Raw genomic sequence first — 26,208 nt, 5'->3', positions numbered from 1 at the left:
TTTATCCCAAAGTTGATTTACATCCTTTGGGTTTATGTCAGGTTAATGTGTGTGTGGCACACATACACACACTAAAGCTTCTGACCACACGAGCAAAGAGAATTAAGGGTTCTGGGACGACCGCACTAGGGCTTTCAATAGCTCAGTCCGTAGAGCACCAGTCTAGTAATCCGGAGGTCTCGGGTTCGAATCCCGATGAAACCCATTTTCTTTGCTCAAAGTTTTCACTATAGATATATATACAATCGAAACAAAAAGGATTGTCGAACAAATCCACACTTGACAAGGGGTAGATATTATTTACACAAGAGGGGACTGTTTTTATTAAAATATACGCCACGTACACATGTTAAACGGGTTAAAAAACAGTGCTATGTTATATAGTTTTGCATAGTGAATATAGAAAAAATGGTGACAAGATAGAACAATTGCCACATGTAGACATGAAAGCCCAGACTAGATTTCTGCCATGGTAACGGATGGCAGACACATGATCCCTTGGACTAAAATGATGGTATATATTCTCATTAACTCAGGTACATATAAATAAAATGATTGGGACAGTGCTTCTAAGTGTTCACTGGACATAATAGCTTTGCCAAATGTGGCAGCACAGTATATTTGAAATGATCTGATCACACACAATGCAAGCTGGACTGTGTGGTTTTTTTTCTTTTCAAAGCACAAACTGTGCACTACTGGGGCGTGGTCAACATTACAATGTACATACCCACCAGCACAAATGTTATTGTATAAATAGATATATTTCAAGGACGTCAATGATGGGTTGTTGTTTTTTTTTTAATCTCAAACAGATAAGAAATAGGATGCTGTACTGACAGTTATCACATGAGAAGCAATGTATCTATGGAGTTTGGTTCCAGAAGCATCACCTGAATACTAGAGCATCATATGATTTGCAAAATGAGTTTATATTTTCCTCCTCTTTGACTTGAGCTCACTTTAATCTTCTTCATATAAATCTGTGAGTGTGTCTTTGCATTCTGTGGTGTATATCAGAAACCACAGGAAGAAACATCTAAAAAATACCTGTCAAATTGATAACCTACATGCTAAATTCAAACATAAATAGAAAACACAAATATAAACAAGTAAGTAAACAAAAGCTACATTAAAACTTATGAAGCACCCAATCATATTCATACCAAATAATACATAAAAGTACAAATAGAGTCATCTGGCTTTTTGAACATGATATCATTGTGTTCCGAAGTGGATTAAACAGAGCTATACAAAAAATGGACAGATGCACGTAGCATTTACCTACAGATTAAATAAATTTTGTCAGATTGTATACATAGCAGTGCGACATTTATTTACGATATGCATGGACACTAACTGCTTGATGAAGTAAATTAGAACATTACATATAATACTTGTGGGTTTCTACTTCAAGAAAACTGTACTAGTAATTAACAACCACTAAGCAAAACTGCTTGACTCAGATTCTATGTAGTCTGGCTCAATATGCGTCTTAGTTTTCAAATAACTGAACATAATACTCAGGGAAGTCATCAACAAGTATTTGATCTCAACTCAAGCATAAGAAGCAAACATATAATCATTACCATACATCTTCGCAATGAATGTGCTTTAAATAGTCTTAAATATCTCTGCAGTGCATGACACACTGAGTTGCGTGAAAAAACACTTGTTTATGAAAAAAAAAAAAAGTTTTTCATATTGAAGTAAAAAAAGCATATAATCTTATGAAGTCAGCACCATCATGAAATAATTTACAGCCTTAAAAATTGTTGTTCCAAGCTTCATGAATTCCTATACAGCTGAATGCGCAGCCAACAATCTTAACCAGGTGTGGCTGTATCACATTCGAATATGGCGAAGTGCCAGATTGATATAAAAATACAAAGTCTTGTATAAAATAGTGCAAACTGTACAACTTAGCCTCTTGCCATAAGACATGATGAGTACGTTGTCTGTGGAAGGTAAAGGCACCAAGCTGCAATGCATAGCACACTTAAATATGTGCCATGTACCTGCCCTCAATACAAAACCAATGGACGAAGTTTTTCACTAAGCAGCTGAAAGCCGAATGCTTATCTTAAAGAGTGAAGCACCATGGAATACACAAGGTAGCAGACTACTGTGAGAACAACTTTAAGAGCTTCTGAAAGATTGAGTTGAACTGAGTGGTATCCCAACATCCATACACATCATAATCTCTGAATGTGCGTTTTAAAGAGTAACCGAATGCAGCTACATGATCGTTCCTCACACTCTTTAAATTTTAAAAGCCACTTGAAAAAAATTGCCTGAAGAGTAATGACTGTTCACATATGCATACTGCTAAGTATGTCGTGTGATATAAGATTTCAAGTCCACGTTGAGAGACCCCCATTTGTAAAACTGATTTTCACAGATATGCTATCTACATAGACATTTCTGGTGACTATAAACAATACCTGCCCCAGTTGTTCCTGACAATCCTTCTGTTCTTGTATCATTTTTTTAGTCTCTCTCTCTCTTTTCTAGTGGAGACTGTTGCTAAGGTACCTGGAAATTCCTCTTGAGCAGATCTAATTATGGAGCTGCAACTGGCTGCTCTTTACAGGTCCTGTACTCTACAGCCTTGGTTTGTATATCTTCTAAAATCTCCATCATTTTCATATTCAGTGCATTGATTTCGCCCGTCAGGTTCTGCAGCGTAACGCCGTTGGTGTTGAATGTGTTTTGCAAACCTGTAGAGTGGAGAAAGAAACATATACATTTAACCAAAAAACATGGTCTCAAAATATGAGAAATTTCCTTCAGGTCAGTGGTGCAGAAAGATAATTCTACAAAGGAACTCAAGAGGACACTAAGCATTTTTGTTTGCAGTGTTCCAGGTCCTACAAGCTTCGCTTTTTGATAGTGGAACACTGTTTTCCATCGTTATGATTACTTACTTGTTTCTGTTACCATGACAAAGTGTGCATTGTTTTGTTTTTGTTTTTCTTTAATTACATCATTTGTGCATACATTTTATTTTGTATTCGAAAAAAAACAACAACTGTTCTTATCAGATGAATTAAAGACAAGACGACAACTTGTACTGCTTTGAATCATGTTTTCTTTTTTTTTCTTTCTTTTTTTTCGATGATGGAAATAAACAAACTATTGAACTGATTTGAATTCAAAAGTATCTGTATATCCCCTCCCCCCTCCCCTTCTCGACAAAATGAATGCATCTTTTCAGAGACTTTTCCTTTAGATATTCATCTGTATTCATCCTCCCTCATTTTTTGAGAATCTCCGAGATAAACATCATCAGCAAAATATGGTACAATATATCCTCCTCAATGTGCAAGAAAAATTGCAACTCAAAATTTACTAAACTATTTTCTATACAGTGTACTCCCAATATAATTAACAAGTTTATAATGAAATTCGAATAACAACGAAGTAAAAATTCAGGTCCACAAGTTATTGTCTAAATATCTTTGCATACTTTTCTGTTTGGCTATAATAAAATTTCAATATAACGAAAGGAAACCGCTGGTCCCGAGGAATTTTTATAGAGGGAATGTACTGTACTACAAAGATACCACTGGTATCACCGTGTCCATGACAAATCCAGTTTCTTGCCTGGAAAATGACTTCACATCTCAGGTAATGAGTGGTTTGTTTTGGCATATACCAAGCAAAAACTCATAATCTGTTATTTTGGCCACCAGATCAGAAGAGACTAGTCTTACAGAATCAAAGAAACAGAGAGCAATTCAATATGGAATACTGAGAAGGAAAATAAAACAAACACAGATGTCTCCATTAATCATCCATGGCACAGGTGTACAAACAGGAGTCATCTAACCATTCTAAGCAGCTAACTGGCAACAAACATTTGTACAGTTCTCCTGCATAAATTTGCTATGAGAAGTCCCTCTGTGACACAAATCATTGCTTGGAAATATTTTGCTGAACGCTCGGAACTTCTGAGGTAAGAGTTTGATGGGACTACTTGGGCAGCAGATTGATAGTCACTCTTTAATTTGTCTCGGCTTCACATGCTTGACTTGTTTTTCTATGTGAACGTGCTCATACAACTGTATACTCAATGTTCTTTAACATTTATGTATGTCTTTAAAGGGGCATTATTTTGCAAATGCAGAAGCAGCTTCCTTGCATAGACAGATGATTGATATGTGCAGTTAAGCAATCTTACCCTCAAGTTCATTGACATCCCTCGTAATCTGCCGCTCCAATTCAGCCACCTGGTCGCGAAGCGTGGCAGCCCTGTCACGAGCGCCATCCACCTCGGCGACCTTCAGCTTGACCAGCTCTGCCGTCTGGTTAAATTCCTCCTCCGTGGCGTCCACGTTCTGCAGTTCACAGCCAGACGGGAAAGAGGATGCTTTACGTGGCCACTCATTCATTCAATTGTCATTCATTCATTAATTTTTTTCTTTTCCAACAGAAACAAACATGTATAAATATTTACCAGAAATTGAATACATAAATTTCATAATACATAATAAACTAGATATATCGCTACGGCGACTGATATGCCTCCGCCATAATGCATGGTTCTCCTAATAGGTCTATAGTACAATGTCTTGACAATGTGTGATGACAGTTTCACACAATTGGCAAAATATTAAAATGACAGGTTTGACACAAATGTGCTGAATGTTCACTTTCCTAGAACTAGGTTCAATTGGATGAATGATTAAAATGTCAGAGTGCAGGTATTTGGGGAACTGATGATTTTTACTTGACTTTTTACCCTTTTATAAGTTTATGCATTGAGTAATTTTCAAGGTATTGAGAAAAAGTATAATTTCAGTAACAAATGGGAAAATAGCATTATCTAAACCTGGCCTTTGACCTTTGACCTCACAGTTCCACAGAGAATCACTGTTAGGTTGAACATGCATAAATATGTAAGTTTCATGATGATACACAATGTACCTTAGGTTTGAGATATGGAGGAAAAAGTGCAATTCAGCATTTTCACTTGACCTTTGACCTTTTGACCTTTGACCTTTTGGCAAGAAACTTCCCACAGAATATATATTGGGTAATACATGTATACATCAAGTTAAAAAAAAAAAAAAAACCTTCAGGCATTGCATAAATATAAGGAAAGTAGTGATATTTTGAGGAGTTGACCTTGACCTTTGACCCCCTGACCTTTGAACCATGACCCCTGACCTTTGAACCATGACCCCCAACTTCCCTAGATAATCACTGCCCATTGGAACAAGCATTTATACTAAGTTCCATGAAGATACCTTGAACCATTTGCGAGATATGGAGAAAAACATGAATTTTCAACCTTTTTTTTTACACAAAATAACCTGTGACCTTTGACCTTTGACCCCGTGACCCTAAAATCCAAATAAAGTATTATCCCCCCAGGATATACCCTCACACCAAGTTTGATGTAAAACCACCACACGGTTCTTGAGATATCGACAAAAACAAAACGGTACGGACGGACGACCCGAAAACATAATGCTTCCGGCCACTTCGTTGGCGGAGGCATAACAAACACACCCTGTACAAAGTACAAATCCCTACACTAAGTCACTGTCATGCAGACATACACTATGTCACTGCCATGCACTACACACTTCCTTAAGAGGAATATGTGTTGCAGACATTGCGTCTAACTTTCCCCAGTTTAAAATGGCCAGTGGCCTCCGAATCTATCTCCAGAGGGCGCCATTTCACTGTGAACAGTGGCCACTGACAGTGGGTTCTAATCTGTCTGTCAGCACAATAATTGGTTGGTATGATCTAAACCAGCCTTTTTGTGTCTCACATAATGGTCTTTTGTTCTCCCTGCGCAATCTTTTGAAGCAAACAGATTTAAACACTACATTTTTGAACTTGCCTGATTCAGTGATATTCCAGAGCATTCTTTTATTTTCATATGTGCAAGGAACGCATGCACATGGAATATATATCTTGATACATCAAACGTGAAGAAATCATATGGTTGTTTACCTATCCATAGAGGCCATGTTTCCCTAGCTACAATAAGCAATTTTCAATGTATCATACTACAGGGCGCAGGAAACTGTCATCTGTAAAACATCTTTATCTTCTTCCACAGGTCCACTTCTTATAAGCTGATATCATTAATGTGATGAGAAACTATTATTTGCTCTTACCATGCTGCATGGCATCCCTTCCCTTTATCTACAGTCTCTTGGACTGTCGCTTTCAACAAAGTGATGTCGTTCTGAGTTTTGAAGTCGGGCAATCAAATTTTTTATTTCTTTTTTTCCCCTTCTTGAAGGTTTTGGGGGCCTTAATTCTCACCTGAGCAGCTTCCTGGGCCTGTTGTTCAGCCATCTGGGCCAAGTTCACGGCTTCCCGAACCTTGTCCCTGTTGCCTGTGACCTTAATCTGCACCTCACCGAGCTGCCGCCTCATGTCATCAATCTTGTTGAGGGCGCTCTCTGACTTCTCCATGGCGTCATCTGCCTCAGACTCGATCTGAACAGGGGAATACAGTCGACACCCGTCAACAACGAAGTCCTTGGAAGCAGCAATTTTCTTTTATCATATCGAAATTTTGTTTTTAACCAAACAAATGAAGCATAAAAAAGATATATGGATAATAACCATCGGACTTGAATTCTAACTTGGTTGTAACTAGAATAATGACACTACAGTGCACTACTATACATTAGAATAATGTGGAGTCCCATTTATTTTTTCTTCGTGCACTCAATACACCATGAGGCAGATTTCTATGCTGGTGCATCAACTGTAAGTAATTTTTTGCTTTGCTCCAAAGAAAACACAGCTTTGGAGGTATTCAATCATCTCAACTCTGACAACATGAACATTATCTCCCTTAGCCCAGAAGGAAGATTTTTTCAATAAATTGTGGTGACAATCCACTTCCGCATGTGAAATGTAAACAAAAAATGCATCTCTCTTCACAGGAAGACAGTGCAGGGACACTTCTTACCAACATGATGTTTCAATACAATTCACAAATCACATTCGACATGGACATTAATGTCACAGGATGCCGGGGGAAGGGGGGGGGGGGGGGAATGTTGCTTTCCTTTACTAATCTATCCACAACATCCTGACTAGCACAAGACTTACACTTTTCAATTCATTTCAATTCAATTCAAATTTCATTTCACTTTTCGAAAATAACATAGATATTTCACTTTCTTTGGTAACAGAGAATAAAGTTGCATAAGCAAAACAAAGTAAAGTGAGAAGAATATAATTGTGGAACCTTGTAGTAATAATATGTTGTCAAGAGAACTGAAGTGATAAAGACGAAATAACACTACGCAAACTTCACAAAAATGGAGGGACCAACTAAAAAGACAAAGCTTGTGGAATGTGGGCCCCTCATGTACAGAATGTCAAATAGAAAAATAAGCTAATGCACAAAGGGAAAAAAAAGTCTGGGGAAAAAAGTCTGAAAAAAGTCACTTTTAAAGTGAGGCCATTCTATATTTTGTCTGCATGTCACTGTATACTTACAAAGCTGATCACCGCCTTTGTATTGGATGACTACAGTAATGTTAGCCATGCGGAATCAATCTAAATCACTGAGCAAGTGGACTTTTTCACCAGGAGTGTGATAAAAGTGACTTACCTGCACCAAAGCCTCATCTGCCTCTCTGATGTCCTGCTTGGCCGCATCAATGGCCTGACCAGCAGTGTCCTGGGCATCCTCGGCTTGTTGTAGGGCCCTGGACACACTTTCAGCCGAATCTAGCACTGATTCAGCAAATGCCCTGCATTCAACACAAAGAAAATATTATTATTATTATCATTATCATCATCATCATCATCATCATCATCATCATCATTATTATTATTATTATTATTATCATTATCATTACTATTATCATTATTATCATTATCATCATCATCATCATCATCATCATCATCATCATCACCATTATTATCATTATTATTATTATTATATTCATACTCTCACCAGATATCAATGCATATCCAAAGTGCCCATAAGATTCCATCTAAAGTGTGATAAAGTTTGGCACATTTCTATTTAATAGCATATTAGAATCTCCTTTGAAAAATAAAGAATAATTATGCTTCACTGAGCATCATCAAATTGACAACTACAGTATTAATTACAGAGAGCTGTTATTTTTGTCGATAGAGAACAGACGGCTGCCTATCGGAGAGTAGGCAGTCACACCATCTAGTCTTACCTGGCCCGGTCAGCTCGGTCCTTGAGGTCGTTGACCCTTTGGAGGTCATCACGCGTAGCATTGATGATCTCGTCAATGTTCAGCAAAGTTCTGATGATTTCCTCGATTTGTCGAGACAGGTCTGAAGAGACAGCAAGTGATAATGATCATGAGACTTTTGATAAACAGCAAAAATGCCACAAACACCTCGTGGAGATGAGAAAAGCTTTTAGGACACATGTAAGGTCGATCATCTTCAGGAAAAAAAATAGCAACAACAACAACAATAAAAAACACCATATAGTCATGGACTTCAACTATTGTCATCTGATTGACAGAAGGAATGTATTTTTTGCAGATCATTTTGCTATTGTTCTTGGTATGCTCCGAGGAGGGTCAGACATTTGGCACACAATCCGACAGTCATGAAAGGTTAATCAACAGATGATTTTGATCAGGAATCATGTCAAATTAACAATGCTACCGAGTCTTGATGTTCTTTTCTTTTTCTCTACAACCACATACTTGATAATGTTAGCACCAATCAGTTGCCTTTTTTTTTCAACCTGCCATTGACATTTACAGCATTTCGACACATGAGGACCAACAGCTGGTATAAAGTTATTTGAGAAGTACTGTAAAGCCATACCATAACTCCTGTGATTTAAACTGGCAGGCATATTGTATAGGATGCCAGATTTTGGGAATTCAACTTTGCAGGTAAGGATACAGGGCTGAAATCATTCACACGTCTAAATGATGGCAGAATGCATTCTAGTATTCTCTTGTAAGGATATGGAAGAGGTAGTTCATTTTGCATGGAGTCGCCTTCAGTCAGAGTCAGTGAAATTCCGCAAATTTTAAAGATAATGTCATACATGTATGTCACCACTGCAACTTCATTTTACAAGGTGCCTAATATGGTTGTTGTTGTTGTTGCTGTTGTTGTTGTTGTTATTACTTTTGTTGTTGTTGTTGTTGTTGTTTATAAAAAAATAAATAGGGCCCTATCAAAAATAACATTCCCCAGATATTACTGACACTAAAACAGATATCATAAAAAGCTCAAACATTATCTTATTATTATGATTATTACTATCATCACCATCATCATAGTCATCGTCATCATCGTCATTATCATCATCATCATTATCATTATCATTACTATTATTTCATGTACTTGTGCTACCTCATGTGCAATTAGGGAGACTGCAAATTTAAAGATGTCATATCTTACTCCTAGTAGCCACTTCATACACCACTCACTTGCAATTTCCTCGGGAGAGAGGGATATCTTGGTGTTGAGTGTCTGATTGACAAGGAGACGAACGCTGTCGGGCTCCGCCCTGGCCCGCCCCAGGAAGTAGGTGATGTTGTTGATGAGGTCCTTGAGGTCTGTCTGGCCTCCCTCGGCCTCCTGCTTGGCCATGAGGGCAGCATCATACGCCCTCTGGGCGTCGTCCAGGGCGGCACCAGTCTGGTCCTTGGCTTGCATCATCTGGAGAGGACATCATTTACTACAGTCAGCAGGAGTTGGGATAATTTACCACTCTGACAACACTGACAAGGCAAGTTCAATATACTAGAAATATCACTTAAGGTGATTGATACCCCCGCCCCGTGACGACAGTCTTACCCAAGGAATGATCTTTCCTTGATCTTCTGCCATTTAAATGCTGTTACCATGGCAACGCAGCTTCCGACACGTCCGAAAAATATGTCTTGCACATCTTCCCACCAAGACTATTGTGTGTTCACTCGTACACAGTTGAAGATTCAATGAAAATGCTTATGGTCCAGAAAAACAGCAGTCTGCGTCCTTGCTTTACTGCGTATAATAGAAGTCATTCACGTATGCTGCACACTCTGACTGATATTCACATTATTTCATCAAAATAGAGGAAAAAGGAAATATGAAAAAATGCTTTTTAAATTTTGAGTAAAGCTGGGAGGTGAAGGCTGCTGTAATTTTGGCTCCTATGGTAATGATGTGAAATGTATTGTCCTGTTCATGGTGCAGTATGACAATTTTGAAAAATGTTTTTTGTTTTGGAGTATTTTGATATCAAAAGTGTAATATGATTTTTGATCACATGCATATGACCTTCATTCCTGAAGTGTACTCCCCATTTACTGGTGGATAGGTAGAGTGCTTTGATTGATTGTGACCTAGCAGTCATATCATCTAACAGGATGCACGCAATGCACTCTAGCACAGGAGATAGGTGGATATAATGTCTGGCCCAATTTGTTGACTACTAAAAAATTAGTAAAACATTGTAGCAACCAAGATCAAGTATGGTCTGAGACTGTTGAACTTCCGGCAAACCTTTTTGGCGAATATTTCACGTTTTGGTTGTTACAAAGCTGAAATGGTGTTATGATGGTGTTTTTTCACACATATCTCATGCTTAAGTGTTTGTTTTAAAGCAAATATTGACAGTTCTGCAGGCAAATAAGGACTACATTTACAATTGAACTTTGTACCTCTTCCAGCAAGCTGTCGGCCTCTTCCTTCTTGTTGTCCAGCTTTCCATCTGCCTCTGACGCCCTCCTGAGGGCCTCCTCCGCCTTCTGCACAGCGCCATCACAGCTCAGTCCACCACACTGTCCGCAGCCAGCCCCTCCACAGATGTCACAGGAGTCCCCTGGGGAACCACACACCTGGCAAGGATGGACAGAGAGCGAAAGTGAAAGAGCATGCCTACACATACACTGTAGTATTACCCCTTACCCGTCCAGTTATGGTCATGTTTCCCATACTGCTTCACCAGAGTTTCATTCATTCATTCAAGCATATGGCACAATGTGCCTGGCTGATACCATTTGTTGACTATTGCTGGTCACCTTGGTCAGACCATGAGGGTCAGCATCACTCGCCCACTCATCAGTGTAATAAACAAATAATGCATGGTAGTGAGTCTATTCATGACCAAATAAATAATGCACAATGTGGCTCAGGATATTATGCACGAGGCCCATATCTTAATTGACCTTTGAACCCTCCATGCATAAAGGAAATATTTTACTTTTATTTTACTCTTTTAATTATTACCATCATTTTCTCATTTCACTCATTTTCTTTCATTCACTACAATTCATGATATTAATATTTAGCTTGTAATACCTAGTGGAATTCACGGCCAGGATTGGCATTTCACCTTATTTTCTTAAAGGGATGGTACACTATTGGTGGAGATGAAAATTGAGCTTTAACTTTTTTGCGAGATACCAAGAAAACACTTATGAAATAGTACAGAGCATACCATTTTAAGAGGAATTCAAAGTTTATTTGATAAAAATCGGGTTTGGAATAGCTGAAACATCCAAAAACAAAGTAAAACAAAACGATCATAATAAAATGTGGGTCCCACACTTTATTAGGATCGCTATTTTTTGGATATCTCGGCCATTTAAAAACCAATTTTCATCAAATAAACATTAAATCCCTCTTGGAACTACATGCTCTTTCATATTTCATAAGAGGTTTCTCACCATCTCACCAAAAAATGATAAAAACCTGAAGTTAAGGCTCAACCAAAACTAAACTATCCCTTTAAGACGTCTGACCTTAACCTGTGGCCTTTCACCCCTGATTCTTCTACACTGCTAGCACAGTATAGTATTCCTTCAAAACAGATGTATCTGGGTATCACATGAAGTTTAGGAGAATTTCCGTCTTTGTATACGGGTAAGCTTTTGGAACTTATGAACCTCTGGAACCATGAAGTTTCAAAAAGTGACTTTGGTGATGAATGCCTTACGCTCTTGAGCGGGAATGTCTATCCTGTTTGCTCCCCCCCCCCCTCCCCCCCCCCTCCCCCCCCCTCCCCCCCCCCTCCCCCCCCCTCCCCCCCCCCCCCCCCGATAAATAAATAGAGAACATTATTATATGTCACCTGCTCATTGATGGTAGTCAGTTGGCCCTCTAGCCCCAGAAGCTGGTTTTCCACATTGTCCAGTCTGTTGAGGTAGGCATCGCGTTCCTGCTGCAGCGCCGCATTGCGCTGGCCAATCAGGTCCTCCACCTGCTGCCGGATAGCTTCTGATTGGTCCACCACACCCCCAGCCGCGTCAGCCTGGCCCTGGGCCTCACGCGACCTGTTCTGACTCTGCAGGATGCTGTTGAAGGCACCTGGGTGGGGGACGGAGATGGAACAAAGGTAATTGCTATCTGGCAGACATACGCTGCAAAACAAGATAATTTGCATGAGAATGAAACTTTTGCCTAATTTCAAAAATGAGCCAAGACTTGTGAAAGTGTTTGTTTTTACAATGCATTATGTGCCAGTGGTGATTCGCTATAAAGGCTGTCAGCTCCAATTTTCAAAAGTTTCTAGCCATGAATGTTTCTTGTTTGAGAGTGCCTTCAGTTCACTGATACTTCAGTGCATGCCCTATAAACATGCCATCCAACATTACTTACGTTCAAAGTAGTCCATGTGGCATTGAGAGAGGTTTTCCTCATCTTTAACAAACAGGATTCAACTCTGCCTGCGTAAAGCAGGAATGGTCCATCACAACCAAAAACGATTTGCTCTTAAAGCTAAAAGAACGCTTGCACTGCATGACGTATTAAAAACTAGATATATCGCTACGGCTACTGATATGCCTCCGCCATAATGCATGGTTCTCCTAATAGGTCTATAGTACAATGTCTTGACAATGTGTGATGACAGTTTCACACAATTGGCAAAATATTAAAATGACAGGTTTGACACAAATGTGCTGAATGTTCACTTTCCTAGAACTAGGTTCAATTGGATGAATGATTAAAATGTCAGAGTGCAGGTATTTGGGGAACTGATGATTTTTACTTGACTTTTGACCCATTTATAAGTTTATGCATTGAGTAATTTTCAAGGTATTGAGAAAAAGTATAATTTCAGTATCAATGGGAAAATAGCATTATCTAAACCTGGCCTTTGACCTTTGACCTCACAGTTCCAAAGAGAATCACTGTTAGGTTGAACATGCATAAATATGTAAGTTTCATGATGATACCTTGAGTTACTTTCGAGATATGGAGGAAAAAGTGCAATTTAGCACTTTCACTTGACCTTTTACCTTTCGACCTTTGACCTTTTGGCAAGGAACTTCCCCAAAAATATATATTGGGTAATACATGCCATACATCAAGTTTAAAAAAAAAACAACCTTCAGGCATATTGCATTTTAAGGAAAGTAGTGATATTTTGAGGAGTTGACCTTGACCTTTGACCCCCCTGACCTTTGACCCATGACCCCCAACTTCCCTAGATAATCACTGCCCATCGGTACAAGCATATATACTAAGTTCCATGAAGATACCTCGAACCATTTGCGAGATATGGAGAAAAACATGAAATTTCAATTTTTTTCACAAAATAACCTGTGACCTTTGACCTTTGACCCTGTGACCCTAAAATCCACACAAAGTATTATCCCCCAAGGATATACCTTCATACCAAGTTTGATGTAAAACCACCACACGGTTCTTGAGATATCGACAAAAACAAAACGGGACGGACGGACGGACGGACGGACGGACGGACGACCCGAAAACATAATGCCTCCGGCCACTTCGTTGCGGAGGCATAAAAAGGATTGTATTGTTTTGTTCGAGACCTAACTTCAGGTTTCGAATAGTTCTTGACGAAATACTGAGAAACTTCTTATGAAATGAGAAAGAGCATGCAATTCTATGAGGAATTCAATGTTTATTTGATGAAAATTGGTTTTGAAATGGCTGAGATATCCATAAAGAGCAATCCTAATAAAAATTGGGACCCACATCACTTTATTCTACTTTGTTTTTAGATGTCTCAGCCATTGCAAAACCAATTTTCATCAAATAAACTTTGAATTACTCTTAGAATGGCATGCTCTGTACTATTTCATAAGTTGTTTCGTGGTATCTTGCAAAAAGTTAAAAGCCCAATCTGCATCTCCACCAATACTACACTATCCCTTTGTCATCTATTAGCCGGTCTACAATTATCAACAGCTCACTGACTGAACATTAAATGACTACTGAATTCTCAAATGACATTTTGGCAACAGTCTGGAGGTTGTTTATAATCAATTATTCTTCACGATATACAGAAGTGACGCACCCTCCACATTTGCTGCCTCCAAATCAAATATCTCATTCTCCAGTCTCTCAGCATCTGCGCGGAGTTCCTGAGATTCCTTCTCGAGCTCGTCCAGCTCACGGTGGGCGCGATTGATTTGGCCGCGGGTGCGGGTCTGGTCAGCGTCCAGGGTGCGAATCTTGTTGGCATAATCATCAAGAGTTGCCCTGCAAGTGATGGTAAGTATCAATGATTATGAGCCCACTTATACATGATGGAGACAGCCCCTGTCTACATGTACAGTATATGTCCCACTGACAAACATCAAGCATGAATATAATGGAAATCATGCATGAATATAATGGGAATCCTGCTGAACTTTTACCACTAGCCAAACCTATAAGATGGAATCAAAGTATTCTTTAAAAACAAAGGCCACAGAGCAAATCATTGAATAGTCTCAGAATAATAATGAAATTGGTTTGGCAGGAGAACTGGTGGAGGACAGTGTATCAAGGCAGACAAACAGTGACAATAAGAAGTATGACACTGGAAATCATAATTCAAAATAGTGTACAGCGTTTCTAGAAATGTATGAAGGAGATCTGCACAATCTCAACAAGTTTTTTTCTGCTTTCAACCTAAATCTTAGAATACAAGGATACATCTTTGGGATTCAATCTCTTTCATTCTATTGTACCACTTCCAAATCTAAGGACACAACTGTGTGAAATTTCACCACTTCTAAGAAAGCAGTTACTTTGTAGCACCTTGATCAAAGGAAGGACAGTTAAGTCTGTATCCTTTTACCTGATGTCATCGAGTTCCCTCTGAATGTTGTCAACGTCGTCCTCTGTAACTGAGGGCATTCCAATGAGGGTTTCTGCATACATTACTCTGGCTTCCAGGCGTTCAAATTCCTCATCATAAGCGCTGGTCGATCCGTTGACTTTGATCTTGCGAGCGAGCTCAATGAGGGAGTCAGTTTGATCTACAACACACAAAAAAAGAGACAAACAATATGATCGAATTACATATCATTTTTTTTTCTTGTCCAACATAGCCGAGTACACACATCCTGGCTTTAGTTTATCTACAGGTGTACACCAGATGACAGTGAAGTGAAGTAGTCTGTAGTCATATGTGCTAAACCTATCATAGAATGGTGATATGGATCCTAATAAAATGATTGGCTGAAAGCTATCACATGACCACAAACACTCTTTTATTTTGTCTAAAAGCCTTGCTTTACTCTTCACTGGGTGCTAGTATGCTAATGACCGATACTAACCGCCACTCATCTGCACCTGGTTGCATTGCCTCTGCGTTACAAAATCATTACATTCATTTCTGTGTGCAGATCATATACTTTGGAGCTGGTACATACTGGCTTAGGAATCTCACGAGAACTCAATATTACCATTTCATAAAACAAATAATGCATATTACTAGGTTGGTCATTAATAAATATGTCCACCCCCATTAACTTTTGCACAGTCCCACACACATTGTTCTAAACTACTATTGGGTAGATGATTCTCACAAATGCCCTCGGCAATGTGCAGTATTTGTACACCAATAACTAATGAGGGAGTATCAAAGAATGGGATTTGAACTTAAATGACTAATTTTTTCACAGAAAAACATGCATACAGAAATAAAACACAACTAGAAATGTCGCTATGGCGACTGGTATGCCTCCGCCATAATGCATGATTCTCCTAATAGGTCTAGATAGTTCATGTGGACAATGTGTGATTACATTTTCACAAAACTGGCAAAATATTGAAATGACAAGTTTGTCACAAATGTGTTGAATGTTCACCTTCCTTGACCCTGGTTTAATTGGATGAATAGGAGAGCATGTATTTGGGGATTTAAGGACTTTAACTTGACTTTGACCCATTCATACATTTAATGCAATGAGTAATTTTCATGGTACCGGTATGGAGAAAAAGTGCAATTTCTGTACTGAATAGTATTTGTTACCATGTTCATCTGGCCTTTGACCCTAAAATTCATAAGATAATCACTTTCAGGAAGAACATGCATAGATATGCAGTAAGTTTCATGATAAATCGAGCCACTTCCGAGATATGGAGGAAAAAGTTAGTTCAGCACTTTCACTTGATCTTTGACCTTTTGACCTTTGAGGCAATAAAAAAAGAAAAAGAAAAAAAAACTCTCCAGAGAATTTCTATTAGGTTACACATGCATACACCAAGTGTAAAAAAAAATACTAATCCTGCTGGCATTGCATGAACATGAGGGAAATAGTAAAATTTTGAAGTGTTGCACTTGACCTTTGACCCCTGACCTTTGACCCCATGAACCCTACATTCTCTAGATAATCACTGCCAGTCAGTACATGTATATACTATGTTCCATGAAGATACCTTGAACAATTTTCCAATTTACAGAGAAAAAAAGAAGTTTTAATACTTTTACTCGACCTTTTGACCTTTGACCTTTGACCTCATGACCCAAACTTTCACCAGAGAATCTAAATTGGGTAATACATGTATACACTAAGTTTCAAGAAAATATCTTCAGGCATTGCATAGATATGGTGGAAATAGTGAAATTTTATGTATTTGACCTTGACCTTTTGACCTTTGACCTTGAGCACGTGCACCCAAAAGTTGATAGGCACAACTTCACCCCCTAATACACATACATGCCAAGTTTCATTAGGATACCTCAACAGCTTTTGATAGTTACCTTGTCCACAAAATTCATTACGGACGGACGGAAAGACGGACGGACGGACGGAAGGACGGACGGACGGACAACCCGAAAACATAATGCCTCCGGCACCACTTCGTGGCGGAGGCATAAAAATCACAACCAGAAATAGAGTGAAAGCACTTGAAATAATATCCAACAGAAGAGAAGGTAAATAAATCATGTGAGAAAGTTGACTCACTCCTGAGATTTTGGACTGTCCTGTCCCAGTCATCGAAGCACTCTCCACAGGGTTCGCAGCGGGGCAGCTCTCCCGTCGTGCCGCGGGCACACTGGTCGCAGCGGTAGCCAGTGACTCCGGGCAGACAGACACACTGGCCGGTGGCCCGCTCACATTGGGAAGTGGCCGATCCCTGCGCGTCGCAGTCACACTCTGCGAGAGCAGACATATAACAATTACATTTACTGCTTACCACATCAACAAAGGTGCAATAAAGTATGAGCTTTGATTTTTATTACAGCATTTTTCACACAATAGTATACAAGCTTTCAAACATTTGTTGTTGCATTTCTTTTTAAAGAACTGGTATTTTCTAGAGCACAGACAATTATGCCTTGATATTAAAATGAAAACAATCAAAATCATTTAAAAATGGAAAGTACAATGGGATATGCCCATCTTATATGCTAGACTAGGTGAAAAAGCCCTAATGCGGAAATATATAAAGTATATTTGCAAAAACAACCAGGAAAAATATTAACTGAGACTACAGGAATTCGAATATTAAAGCAGACAAATATAAATACAACAAGATATGAAATGCATCCAGGCTGTAATAAAAAATAATTTAAAAAAAAAAATATATATATACAGGTAAGCAAATACAACAGATATAGAAATCAAACAAAGACAACTACACTGAGTGAACATTTCATTGACAACCACATCATGTCAGGGATACAAAACTATGAAATTTTGATGGCCTGCTATAGAAACATACCTGTGCAACCGACCCGTGGGTCACCCCAGTAGTTAGCCTCGCAGTCACAGCACTCTTTTCCACCAAAGCCTGGTAGGCAGGAACACTGACCAGTATACTGAAAGCACAATCATAGGTTTGCCCTAAAATTACCTGCTACAGATGAACCTTTACACAGGAATGGTTAAAACTTGTACAAGGGGGGACAAATCTTGTTCAGAGCATAAAATGCTAGCTATATTGCACTGGGACTGCAATTTGTCTACAAAGAGTATTGAAGGAGCCTAGTATGTGCATGGTGTACAATCCAAACCACGAAAAAGTGAGACACATGATGATGTGATGGAGCTTTGGAGTCGTTTTGCTTGGACAGGCCCTCAGCATGACTCCAACTCCTGGTGTGCTTTTGGGATGGCTGATGTTAGGGGTAAATTGAGTGCCTATCATCTTGAAGGTGATATATGTCAATAAAAGGTGACTGTACACAAATCTGCACAGACTGCAAGTATGCCAGAATAAAAGTCCAACTTTTCATCGCAACAAGAGGACTGCCCCTACATCTCTCACAGGAGAATTACTTTCTTTACAAAACACATAAAACTGGCCATTTTTGGAAAACAGTCGCCACTGGTTCCTAATATAGCAGATCAGCAGCTTGTCCATAAGACAAAATATTTCAATCATCTTTCAACTGATTAGTAGTTGTTTATCTTTGATGTGCTCTCCTGAGTAGTGGTGAATGAAGTTGACTGGCCTAGTAGGGGAATACCCTGAAAAAGTAACTTACATATGGGCACAGTTTCCAACTACAAAATAAACACACACGTTAGTTAGAACACTCACCTCATCACAACGTGGGGAATAGGAACCATAGGAGCAGCAGTTGCATGCCTCACAGCCTGTCCCGCTGGCAAGCTTCCAGTGGTTGGGAGCGCACTGGTCACATCTCTGTCCAAGGACATTGGGGAGACAGGGGCACTGTCCGGTCACAGCGTCGCAAACTCCGCAGTTGTTGTCCAGGTCACAGATGCTGCGGTCAGTGCCGAGAATGTTACATTCACAATCTGTAGGGAGTGACAAGATCAACGTAAAAAGAGAGTACATAGGTGAACAGAGAATGGAACTATTAGTACAGCGTAAAAAATTAAGACTTCACAACAGATGTAGATTTACCTTCAATCAGAGTTACATTAAATCCTTGGATTTTGCCAGATTACTATGTTCAGTCTTGTGGACACTATCATCATATTGGCAGGTAAACAAGCTGTGGAGAAAATGTGCACTCAAGAATTCAGTCAATGCAAGCTACATACCATACTACAAGAGTAGACAAATGCATGGTCTAATAGTCTGAAATTGAAAACAAACAATACCATCCCCCTATCATGATTTCAGCAAACTCACTGACCTGTTGTAAGTGAAAATGCAACCAAAATATTAATTGCTTAGTCAAACAGGAAATCATCTGAGCAAAACTTAATTTCTAGTGTTTTAAGCCAGAGTGGTTTTTCAGTCGGTTCTGGTCGACAATACCAAATACAGCGTAGTCCTTGGATCACAAAAATTAATGTGATGACCAAACCATCAGCGAGAAAGTGGACAATGGTTACCTCTGCAGGTTCGTTGGATGGCATCACCGTAGAATCCAGGCGCACAGGTATCGCAGTTGAATCCTGCCGTGTTGTACAGACATCGTAGGCAACGGCCTGTGTTGGCATCGCAGTTGCCAGGATTGCTTGTTAGGGTGTTGCCGTTGCAGTTGCAGAGGTTGCATGCACCGCCTGGCTCATTGGGGTTTCCAAAGTAGTTGTTGTCGCACTGATCACACCGGATGCCTGCAGTTTGTAGTGACAAGGTTAAATGAGACTTCCGCATGATTTTCAGACTTTTGCTAATGTTGAAAACTGAACACCTATAAATTGGTTCTACTGGGTACAGAGTTTCAGAATTTATAGTGCTTGGGATGAGGATTTTGTACGTGGGTTGGTGGGGTTTTGTAGTTCACACCAAGGGCTTGGTAGCGTGGGGATTCTATAGAGTGTAAAGGCTGGACCAGCTCATATATACTTGAGAATCCCCGTAACGAACTGTGTACAGTACAAATTTATCACTGATCTCTGTTAGTACGCATGCAGCCGAAGAATCTCAACTGCAGTAAGGTTGCTCATGGTTGTTCATGTCTATTACACTAATGCCATTAGTACACACTAACTCAAATAAATGCATTACTGTTGTGAGGAATAGGCTTAAAATAATGACAATCGTAATATCATGGTTTCCGTTTTTGTTTTTCAAATGAATGAAAGCTAACGGGTTCCTTTCTTTCTATCACATATTCCACATACATGTAAGTAATTGATGATAATAACACCTAACATATGATTACAAAAATCCAATATGATGAAATGATTACTTGCTTTTGCAGGGAGTAAGTAAGTAGAAGAATTTATTGCCATAACCAGACAAAGCAATATCAGAGTGTGTTCACTTAATTTCCCAGCCCACCACCCCCCCCCCCCCCCCTTCCTCCTTTCTCCATCCAAGAAATGCCTTAAGAGAGGAGGGCTGCACACCTGTGTAGCCATTGAAGCAGTCACACTGTACAGTCTGCGTGCCCTGATCCAGCTGGCAAGTCTCGGCAAACTGGTTGCCGCTTCCAGCCCCGCCCGGACACAGGCAGCGCTGGCACGGCAGGGAGGAGCCAAGAGTAGGATCGCCATAGTAACCTCGCTGACAGCTATGAACAGGTCAGGGAAGAAGATGGATATCAGATTATCGGCCTCCAATTGAGAAGACATGATGAGAAATCACATATTTATTCTACAGAGAGTATGATATCATAAATTTTTGTAGGTCCTCAGTTGAAAAAAATGTAAAAATCACAGCAAATATCTAATGATTATTAAGAAATCAGAAATATTATTTGTTCCTGTATATAATGGGGAGTTTGAAATCTGACTAAAAATTCTACATGATAAAAACATCTGAAAACTTTTCAGAAATTATTGAATCACTATTAAATCTTGTAGCAAAAAACACTAATTCATATTCAAAAGTGATTGTAATGGTTATTATGTATGTGCGTAATCATGAATCAAAAAGTTTAATAATGAAAAAAAGCCTACATTTCAGTTCCTTTACCTTTCACAGTAGAAACCAGCAGTGTTGCTACGGCAACCAATGCACTCTCCAGTCTGGGGGTCACAGATGTCAGCGTGGCCGTTACAACGGCAGCGCTGGCAGTTGGGGAAGTTCCAGAAGCCCGGCTGACACTCGTTGCACTGCTGACCGTAAGTGTTGGGCCGGCACTGGCACTGACCAGACACTTGGTTGCAGAACTCGTTCAGTGAGCCTGTGGTATCGCAGTTGCAAGCTGTGGTGGATTGAGACAGAGTGAGTCAACATTACTAGCCAGTTGTTGCCCTTCCATTCCACCTGTTTCACTTATCACTAAAGAGTTCAAAGTTCATGTTGTGACAGAGAAGGCACAAATGGTTATTAGCATGACACTTCATTTTACACTACAAAATGCTAATATCTAAGAAGAATGGATATCACTTTTATTACCACAAAAAAAAAAAACCTTTGCAACTGAAACCATGTGTCAGAATACCCAGAACTCAAAACTTCTTGTCCTCAGGAATCTCTGACAGGGGAGGTGCCCTTGTATCTCCGATGTGTCTATTGTTTTAGGGGTTTAGGCCGTCTGCATAGATTATCTTAAACTCAAGGTCATCTACATAACCTATGCGCTTAAAATGGAAGTACAAAAACATGGAATAGTTGCGAGTCTTACTTCAAAAGGGTGAAGTGTAAACTTGTCAAATATTTTTGTTGCTTTATTGTAAAGTTATTCACAGCAAATAAGTTACTTGTAATCTAAATCTTAAAAAGAGGGGAAGGCAAGCCATGCTGCTCTCTTTTGAAAAATCAAACAAAAACAAACAATGTAAACACTTGTATGTAACAAGATATTTCTTTTTTCACAGGCAGTGTGAACTTAAAAAACGAAAAGCAGGAAGATAAAAGGACATTTCTCTCCCAAAAGGCTGCAGGGACAAACTGGGGCATGGAAAGAAATTTCTGGATGCTAAAATTGCCACAATGGCTTCATGTAGATTGTGTCAAACTAACGGAAAGGCTACTGCTTTTACTCTTGACTTACGAGTGCAACCCTCTTGGCCAAAGCCATAGGTTCCTGGCGCACACTGGTTGCAGGTGCGTCCAATCACGTTGGGCTTGCATGGGCATTGCCCACCGGCCTCATCACAGATGGCGCTGAGTGAGCCCATGAAATCGCATCCACATTCTGTCATTGGAGAAGAGTAAATAAGTGGGATTAGCGGTTGGAAGAGATTAAACATACAGCACTTGAAATCTTCATTGCAGAGGAATCTCAACTTCTGAATGAAAGGTATATGGCTGTTGAACAACATCTTAAAGTTTGAATATAGCACAGGTCAAAATAATGAAGAACACACTGAAAAGCACCTATTGCATGGCCTGCGGAACCATGGGGGCCGTGGGGGCTCGGGCCCCCGCACTTTTTGTACACCATACAAAGGAATACATAAGGTGTCATCATTTTGGGCCCCACACATTTTTTAACCCGGAAGTACGTAAGTGACACCAAATAGTAATAGATAGAGATCTTGAAGTGTGAGAGCGGTAAGGTTATGTTTTTCCACTGAAGACCTTTATTTGTTACTGTTTATGTATTTTTGAGCTGAGGACCTTTTTTTTTTTTTGCTTGTCAGCTGAAGAAACCCGGAAATGGAAGGGGAGAGATGAGCTGAAGACTTTTTTTTTGCTGGTTAGCTCATGAAACCGGAAGTGGGCCCCAACACTCTTCAAAATGCTCCGCCAGCCCTGTATTGTACACATACATAAATAATCAGCTTCCATGTTTATCAGTCTAAAAAAAAATAGTGTTTTTGTGGGGTAACTTTGTGTAAATCATGCAACTTTGATATTTAAAATGCTACACTATTGGAAAAGTCTTCTAGAAATAATTTCTTCTTGAGTACTATTCTCTCACAAGTATAACATAAGTGTACTACAGACCAATCCCTCATACATAATCTAACACAGAACAGTCATTTTTGTTTTCAATCCTACTTCTAAAGTAAGTGCAACAGAGAGAAAATACAGTAAATTTTCCAAACACAGTAATCACACAAAAAATCCAACATCCACTGACTGCAACAGAAGAAGCTGAGGATTTTTTTTTGCTTGTTAGCTCATGAAACCTGGAAGTGGGCCCCCACACTTTTGAAAATGCTCCGCTGGCCCTGTATTGTACATAAATAATCAGCTTGCATGTTTATCAGACTAAAGAAATAGTATTTTTGTGGAGTAACTTTGTGTAAATCATGCAACTTTGATATTTAAAATGCTACACTTTTGAAGAAGTCTTCTAGAAATTATTTCTTCTTGAGTACTATTCTCTCATGAATATAAGACAAGTGTACTACAGACCAATCCCTCATACATAATCAAACACAGAAAAGGTATAAAAGAATCCTACTTCTAAAGTAACCACAACATAGAGAAAATACAGTAATTTTCCAAACACAAAAACAAACTTCAGTAAAAACATTTGAAGAGTTTGGGCTCTAATGGCAGGCTGACAAGCAGACTCGAGTAAACAGGGCTAAAATCTCACCCAGGGCTCCGTCAAATGCCATAGCAGACATGCTGAACATGAGTCCCATGCAGACCTCAGAGAGGGGCGAGTGTACAGCAGACATGTGGGCCTCTCCACACCGATAGTAGTTCCACTGCTCCAGCCTGTACTGCTCAATGGGGTCTTCCCCTTGGAAGATGGGGTACGTGGTTGCCCTTGGCATCACAACCAGCTAGACAAGACAGAGTAGAGACAGATTAGTTCCATCTTTATTCACAGATATCACATTAAGCCAGTTGGTCATGTTTAAGGCTCACATACAGTTCTAGAAAAAATACATAATCTTACTATCACAGTCTCTACTTAATGTTAAATTCATCATGAAGGAAGAACAACAAAATATGGCCAAAATCCAGGGCATTACAATGACAAATCAAGCATCCAACCCCTATCCAACCTGGAGAAAAAGCAAGCATCCAACCCCTATCCAACCTGGAGCAAAAGCAAATCAGTATAATTATGCAACAATTGCAAATGATAACATGTTCTACTAGAGTATCTAAAAGCACAACATTTTAGCAAAAAATTTATCCTGATGAAAGACAGACTTTTTTAAACATTAGTGCATGAATATTCTTGAGAATGAAGTTTTCTCTACAAAAAAAAAAAGCAAACAAAAACAAGAGAATTTATGTTGCGGAGAGGGAAACAAACGTGTGGAGTAGCCTGTTTTGAAAACAAACAAACAGATAGTGGACACTATCAAAGCAATTCGTAGGCATGGGAGGGTGGGTTGGGGGGGGGGGGGGTATCATTACTTGGGTCCCCTGGACTCTACACAGACTGCATACGTGATAATGATAAATCCATAAATAGACAAAACTGTCAAGTTTTTGGTCACCTCCAGCCCAGACAGGTGGAATCATAGTGAGTGTCACAGGAAGTGGTACTTACAGAGTCTAGGAGAATCTGTGGGCTGATCGGCCGATTGTCTGAGCTGTACCGGGTGAAGTCTACCTGGATTGTGTAAGTCTTACCAGTCTCCAAGCACACGGGACTACTGAGGACGACGTGTCTGAAATTTTGGGAAACGTAACAAAATATGTTCTTATCAGTCAGAGGACAGAGATGGGGGGGGGGGGGGGGGGTGTTACCTCCAGGAGTCAGCTACACCCACTGTCCGCATAGCAGGTTACTATTTATACAGTCGCTGGGGCGACAAGACCTCGTATCTACAAAATGTCAAATGATGCAATATTTGGTACCCTGGGGTACCAAATGAAAATTGGCCATTTTGTTGAATTAATTTTTTTTTTCAGCGCTGTACCCTGGCTTACCAAAAAATGTGTCAAAATATTTTTTAGTATTATTATGCACAAAAATGTTTTCTAATTTGTGATTATGCATCAATTAATGCATGCAAGTGTACTTCGAAAAACACCTATGGTGCTAGTTCATTGCGACGACTTTGCCGTATCCGAATTCAGAATCGGCGTATCTGAATTCGGATACGCATTATAAATAATTGGCATGAGATGGCGCTATACAACGCGGTACCCCGGGTTACAACGGTACCCCGGTGTACGGTGTGCCGAATCAAATGTTCACAAGAGCCACAAGCACTATAGCGAATGGGATAGCCTTTCCTTTGACATGCCGTGGTGGCTTTATTTTTGGGGTAAGACAGCTAGGATTTCGACAGGACATCACTTAACTGATTATCTGACCATTAATCCAAAAAAAATAATTTTCATCAAAATTTCAGATACAAGGTCTTGTCACCCCAGCGACGAATGGTACATCTGTAACTTACATGTAATTGATCTCCCTGAATTTGTATGGTATATCTACAATGTACAATGACTTTTCAAATACGTGAAGGCCTACATCTGCCTGCCAACAATAATTGTGCAACTTCAAAATTTGATTTGATGTTCTAATCTCATACTTTGAGAACACATTGAATATAACTGAGCAGGTATTCAATAACAACCCTAATCGTGAATTTCTTCTTGGTCCCACTCCATCGAAGAGCACAGTTTCTTTCATGTGTTACATTACAAACTTGAGGAAGATGAAAATACAAAAGAGTAGATGAGTTTATGAGAAAAATCTTTACTTTCATGCTTCAAGCATTATCTAATTGAATGTGTCTGATATACTGATAACAATATACTGCTGTAGTCATTTCCACTAAAGAGATTACACACAACCAACTCCTGATCAAGTTTGAGATATATATATAGAACCAAATAAAATATATCTACACCTCAAAGCACATCAAGGTAGTCAAGAAGGACACTTAAATTTTTCAGAAGGCTCTGACATACCTACTTTCATGCATTGTCATAAAATTACTAATATGAGTGGTATTCTAGGCATCATGATACAAAGAAAGGACAACAGTGTGGTATATACTCATTCATGAGACTTATCACAGTCAATTTGTTGGAAGTTGTTACAGTGTCATTCAGTTATATCACATCATTTCAAACCTCATATATGTGAAAAACAAAATGTACATCTGCACAATTACACAAGGGATCAGACAAGATCAGGAATTGTGTTTATCTGTCTGGCATTACTCACTTCCTCCTACCACAAATTACTGCTAAATGAGGATGCATTTAACCACAACATACACCCACTGGATGGCACTAAACATCCTCAGCAGACAGAACAAAAATTTCTCACGTCTAGTT

At 39.4% G+C, this 26,208-nt stretch overlaps 1 protein-coding gene across 1 annotated transcript in view; it reads right to left on the bottom strand.

Annotated features, from left to right (window-relative positions):
* Positions 1 to 1,744: 1,744 nt before the first annotated feature.
* LOC139719920 (laminin subunit beta-1-like) overlaps positions 1,745 to 26,208 on the bottom strand; it is a 42,832-nt gene continuing 18,368 nt past the window's right edge. The window contains exons 10-28 of the mRNA XM_071631302.1: positions 24,461 to 24,581; positions 23,546 to 23,738; positions 22,046 to 22,189; positions 21,022 to 21,253; positions 20,454 to 20,617; positions 19,491 to 19,715; positions 18,724 to 18,944; positions 17,902 to 17,998; positions 17,142 to 17,333; positions 15,026 to 15,206; positions 14,258 to 14,442; positions 12,062 to 12,297; positions 10,650 to 10,826; positions 9,429 to 9,660; positions 8,184 to 8,304; positions 7,598 to 7,739; positions 6,289 to 6,465; positions 4,184 to 4,340; positions 1,745 to 2,720 (exon numbers count right to left, since the gene is read on the bottom strand). Of these exons, the coding sequence (XP_071487403.1) occupies positions 2,563 to 2,720; positions 4,184 to 4,340; positions 6,289 to 6,465; positions 7,598 to 7,739; positions 8,184 to 8,304; positions 9,429 to 9,660; positions 10,650 to 10,826; positions 12,062 to 12,297; positions 14,258 to 14,442; positions 15,026 to 15,206; positions 17,142 to 17,333; positions 17,902 to 17,998; positions 18,724 to 18,944; positions 19,491 to 19,715; positions 20,454 to 20,617; positions 21,022 to 21,253; positions 22,046 to 22,189; positions 23,546 to 23,738; positions 24,461 to 24,581 (3,355 nt within the window). The 3' untranslated portion in view covers positions 1,745 to 2,562. The remainder of the gene's footprint in view (positions 2,721 to 4,183; positions 4,341 to 6,288; positions 6,466 to 7,597; positions 7,740 to 8,183; positions 8,305 to 9,428; positions 9,661 to 10,649; positions 10,827 to 12,061; positions 12,298 to 14,257; positions 14,443 to 15,025; positions 15,207 to 17,141; positions 17,334 to 17,901; positions 17,999 to 18,723; positions 18,945 to 19,490; positions 19,716 to 20,453; positions 20,618 to 21,021; positions 21,254 to 22,045; positions 22,190 to 23,545; positions 23,739 to 24,460; positions 24,582 to 26,208) is intronic.

Source organism: Diadema antillarum, unplaced genomic scaffold (genome assembly GCF_040938485.1).
Source record: "Diadema antillarum isolate AM-2024a unplaced genomic scaffold, OU_Dant_1.0 scf00000116, whole genome shotgun sequence".
Lineage (NCBI taxonomy): Eukaryota > Metazoa > Echinodermata > Echinoidea > Diadematoida > Diadematidae > Diadema > Diadema antillarum.
The sequence above is the reverse complement of the archived record's forward strand: the minus strand, read 5'-3'. Positions and strand labels throughout refer to the sequence as shown.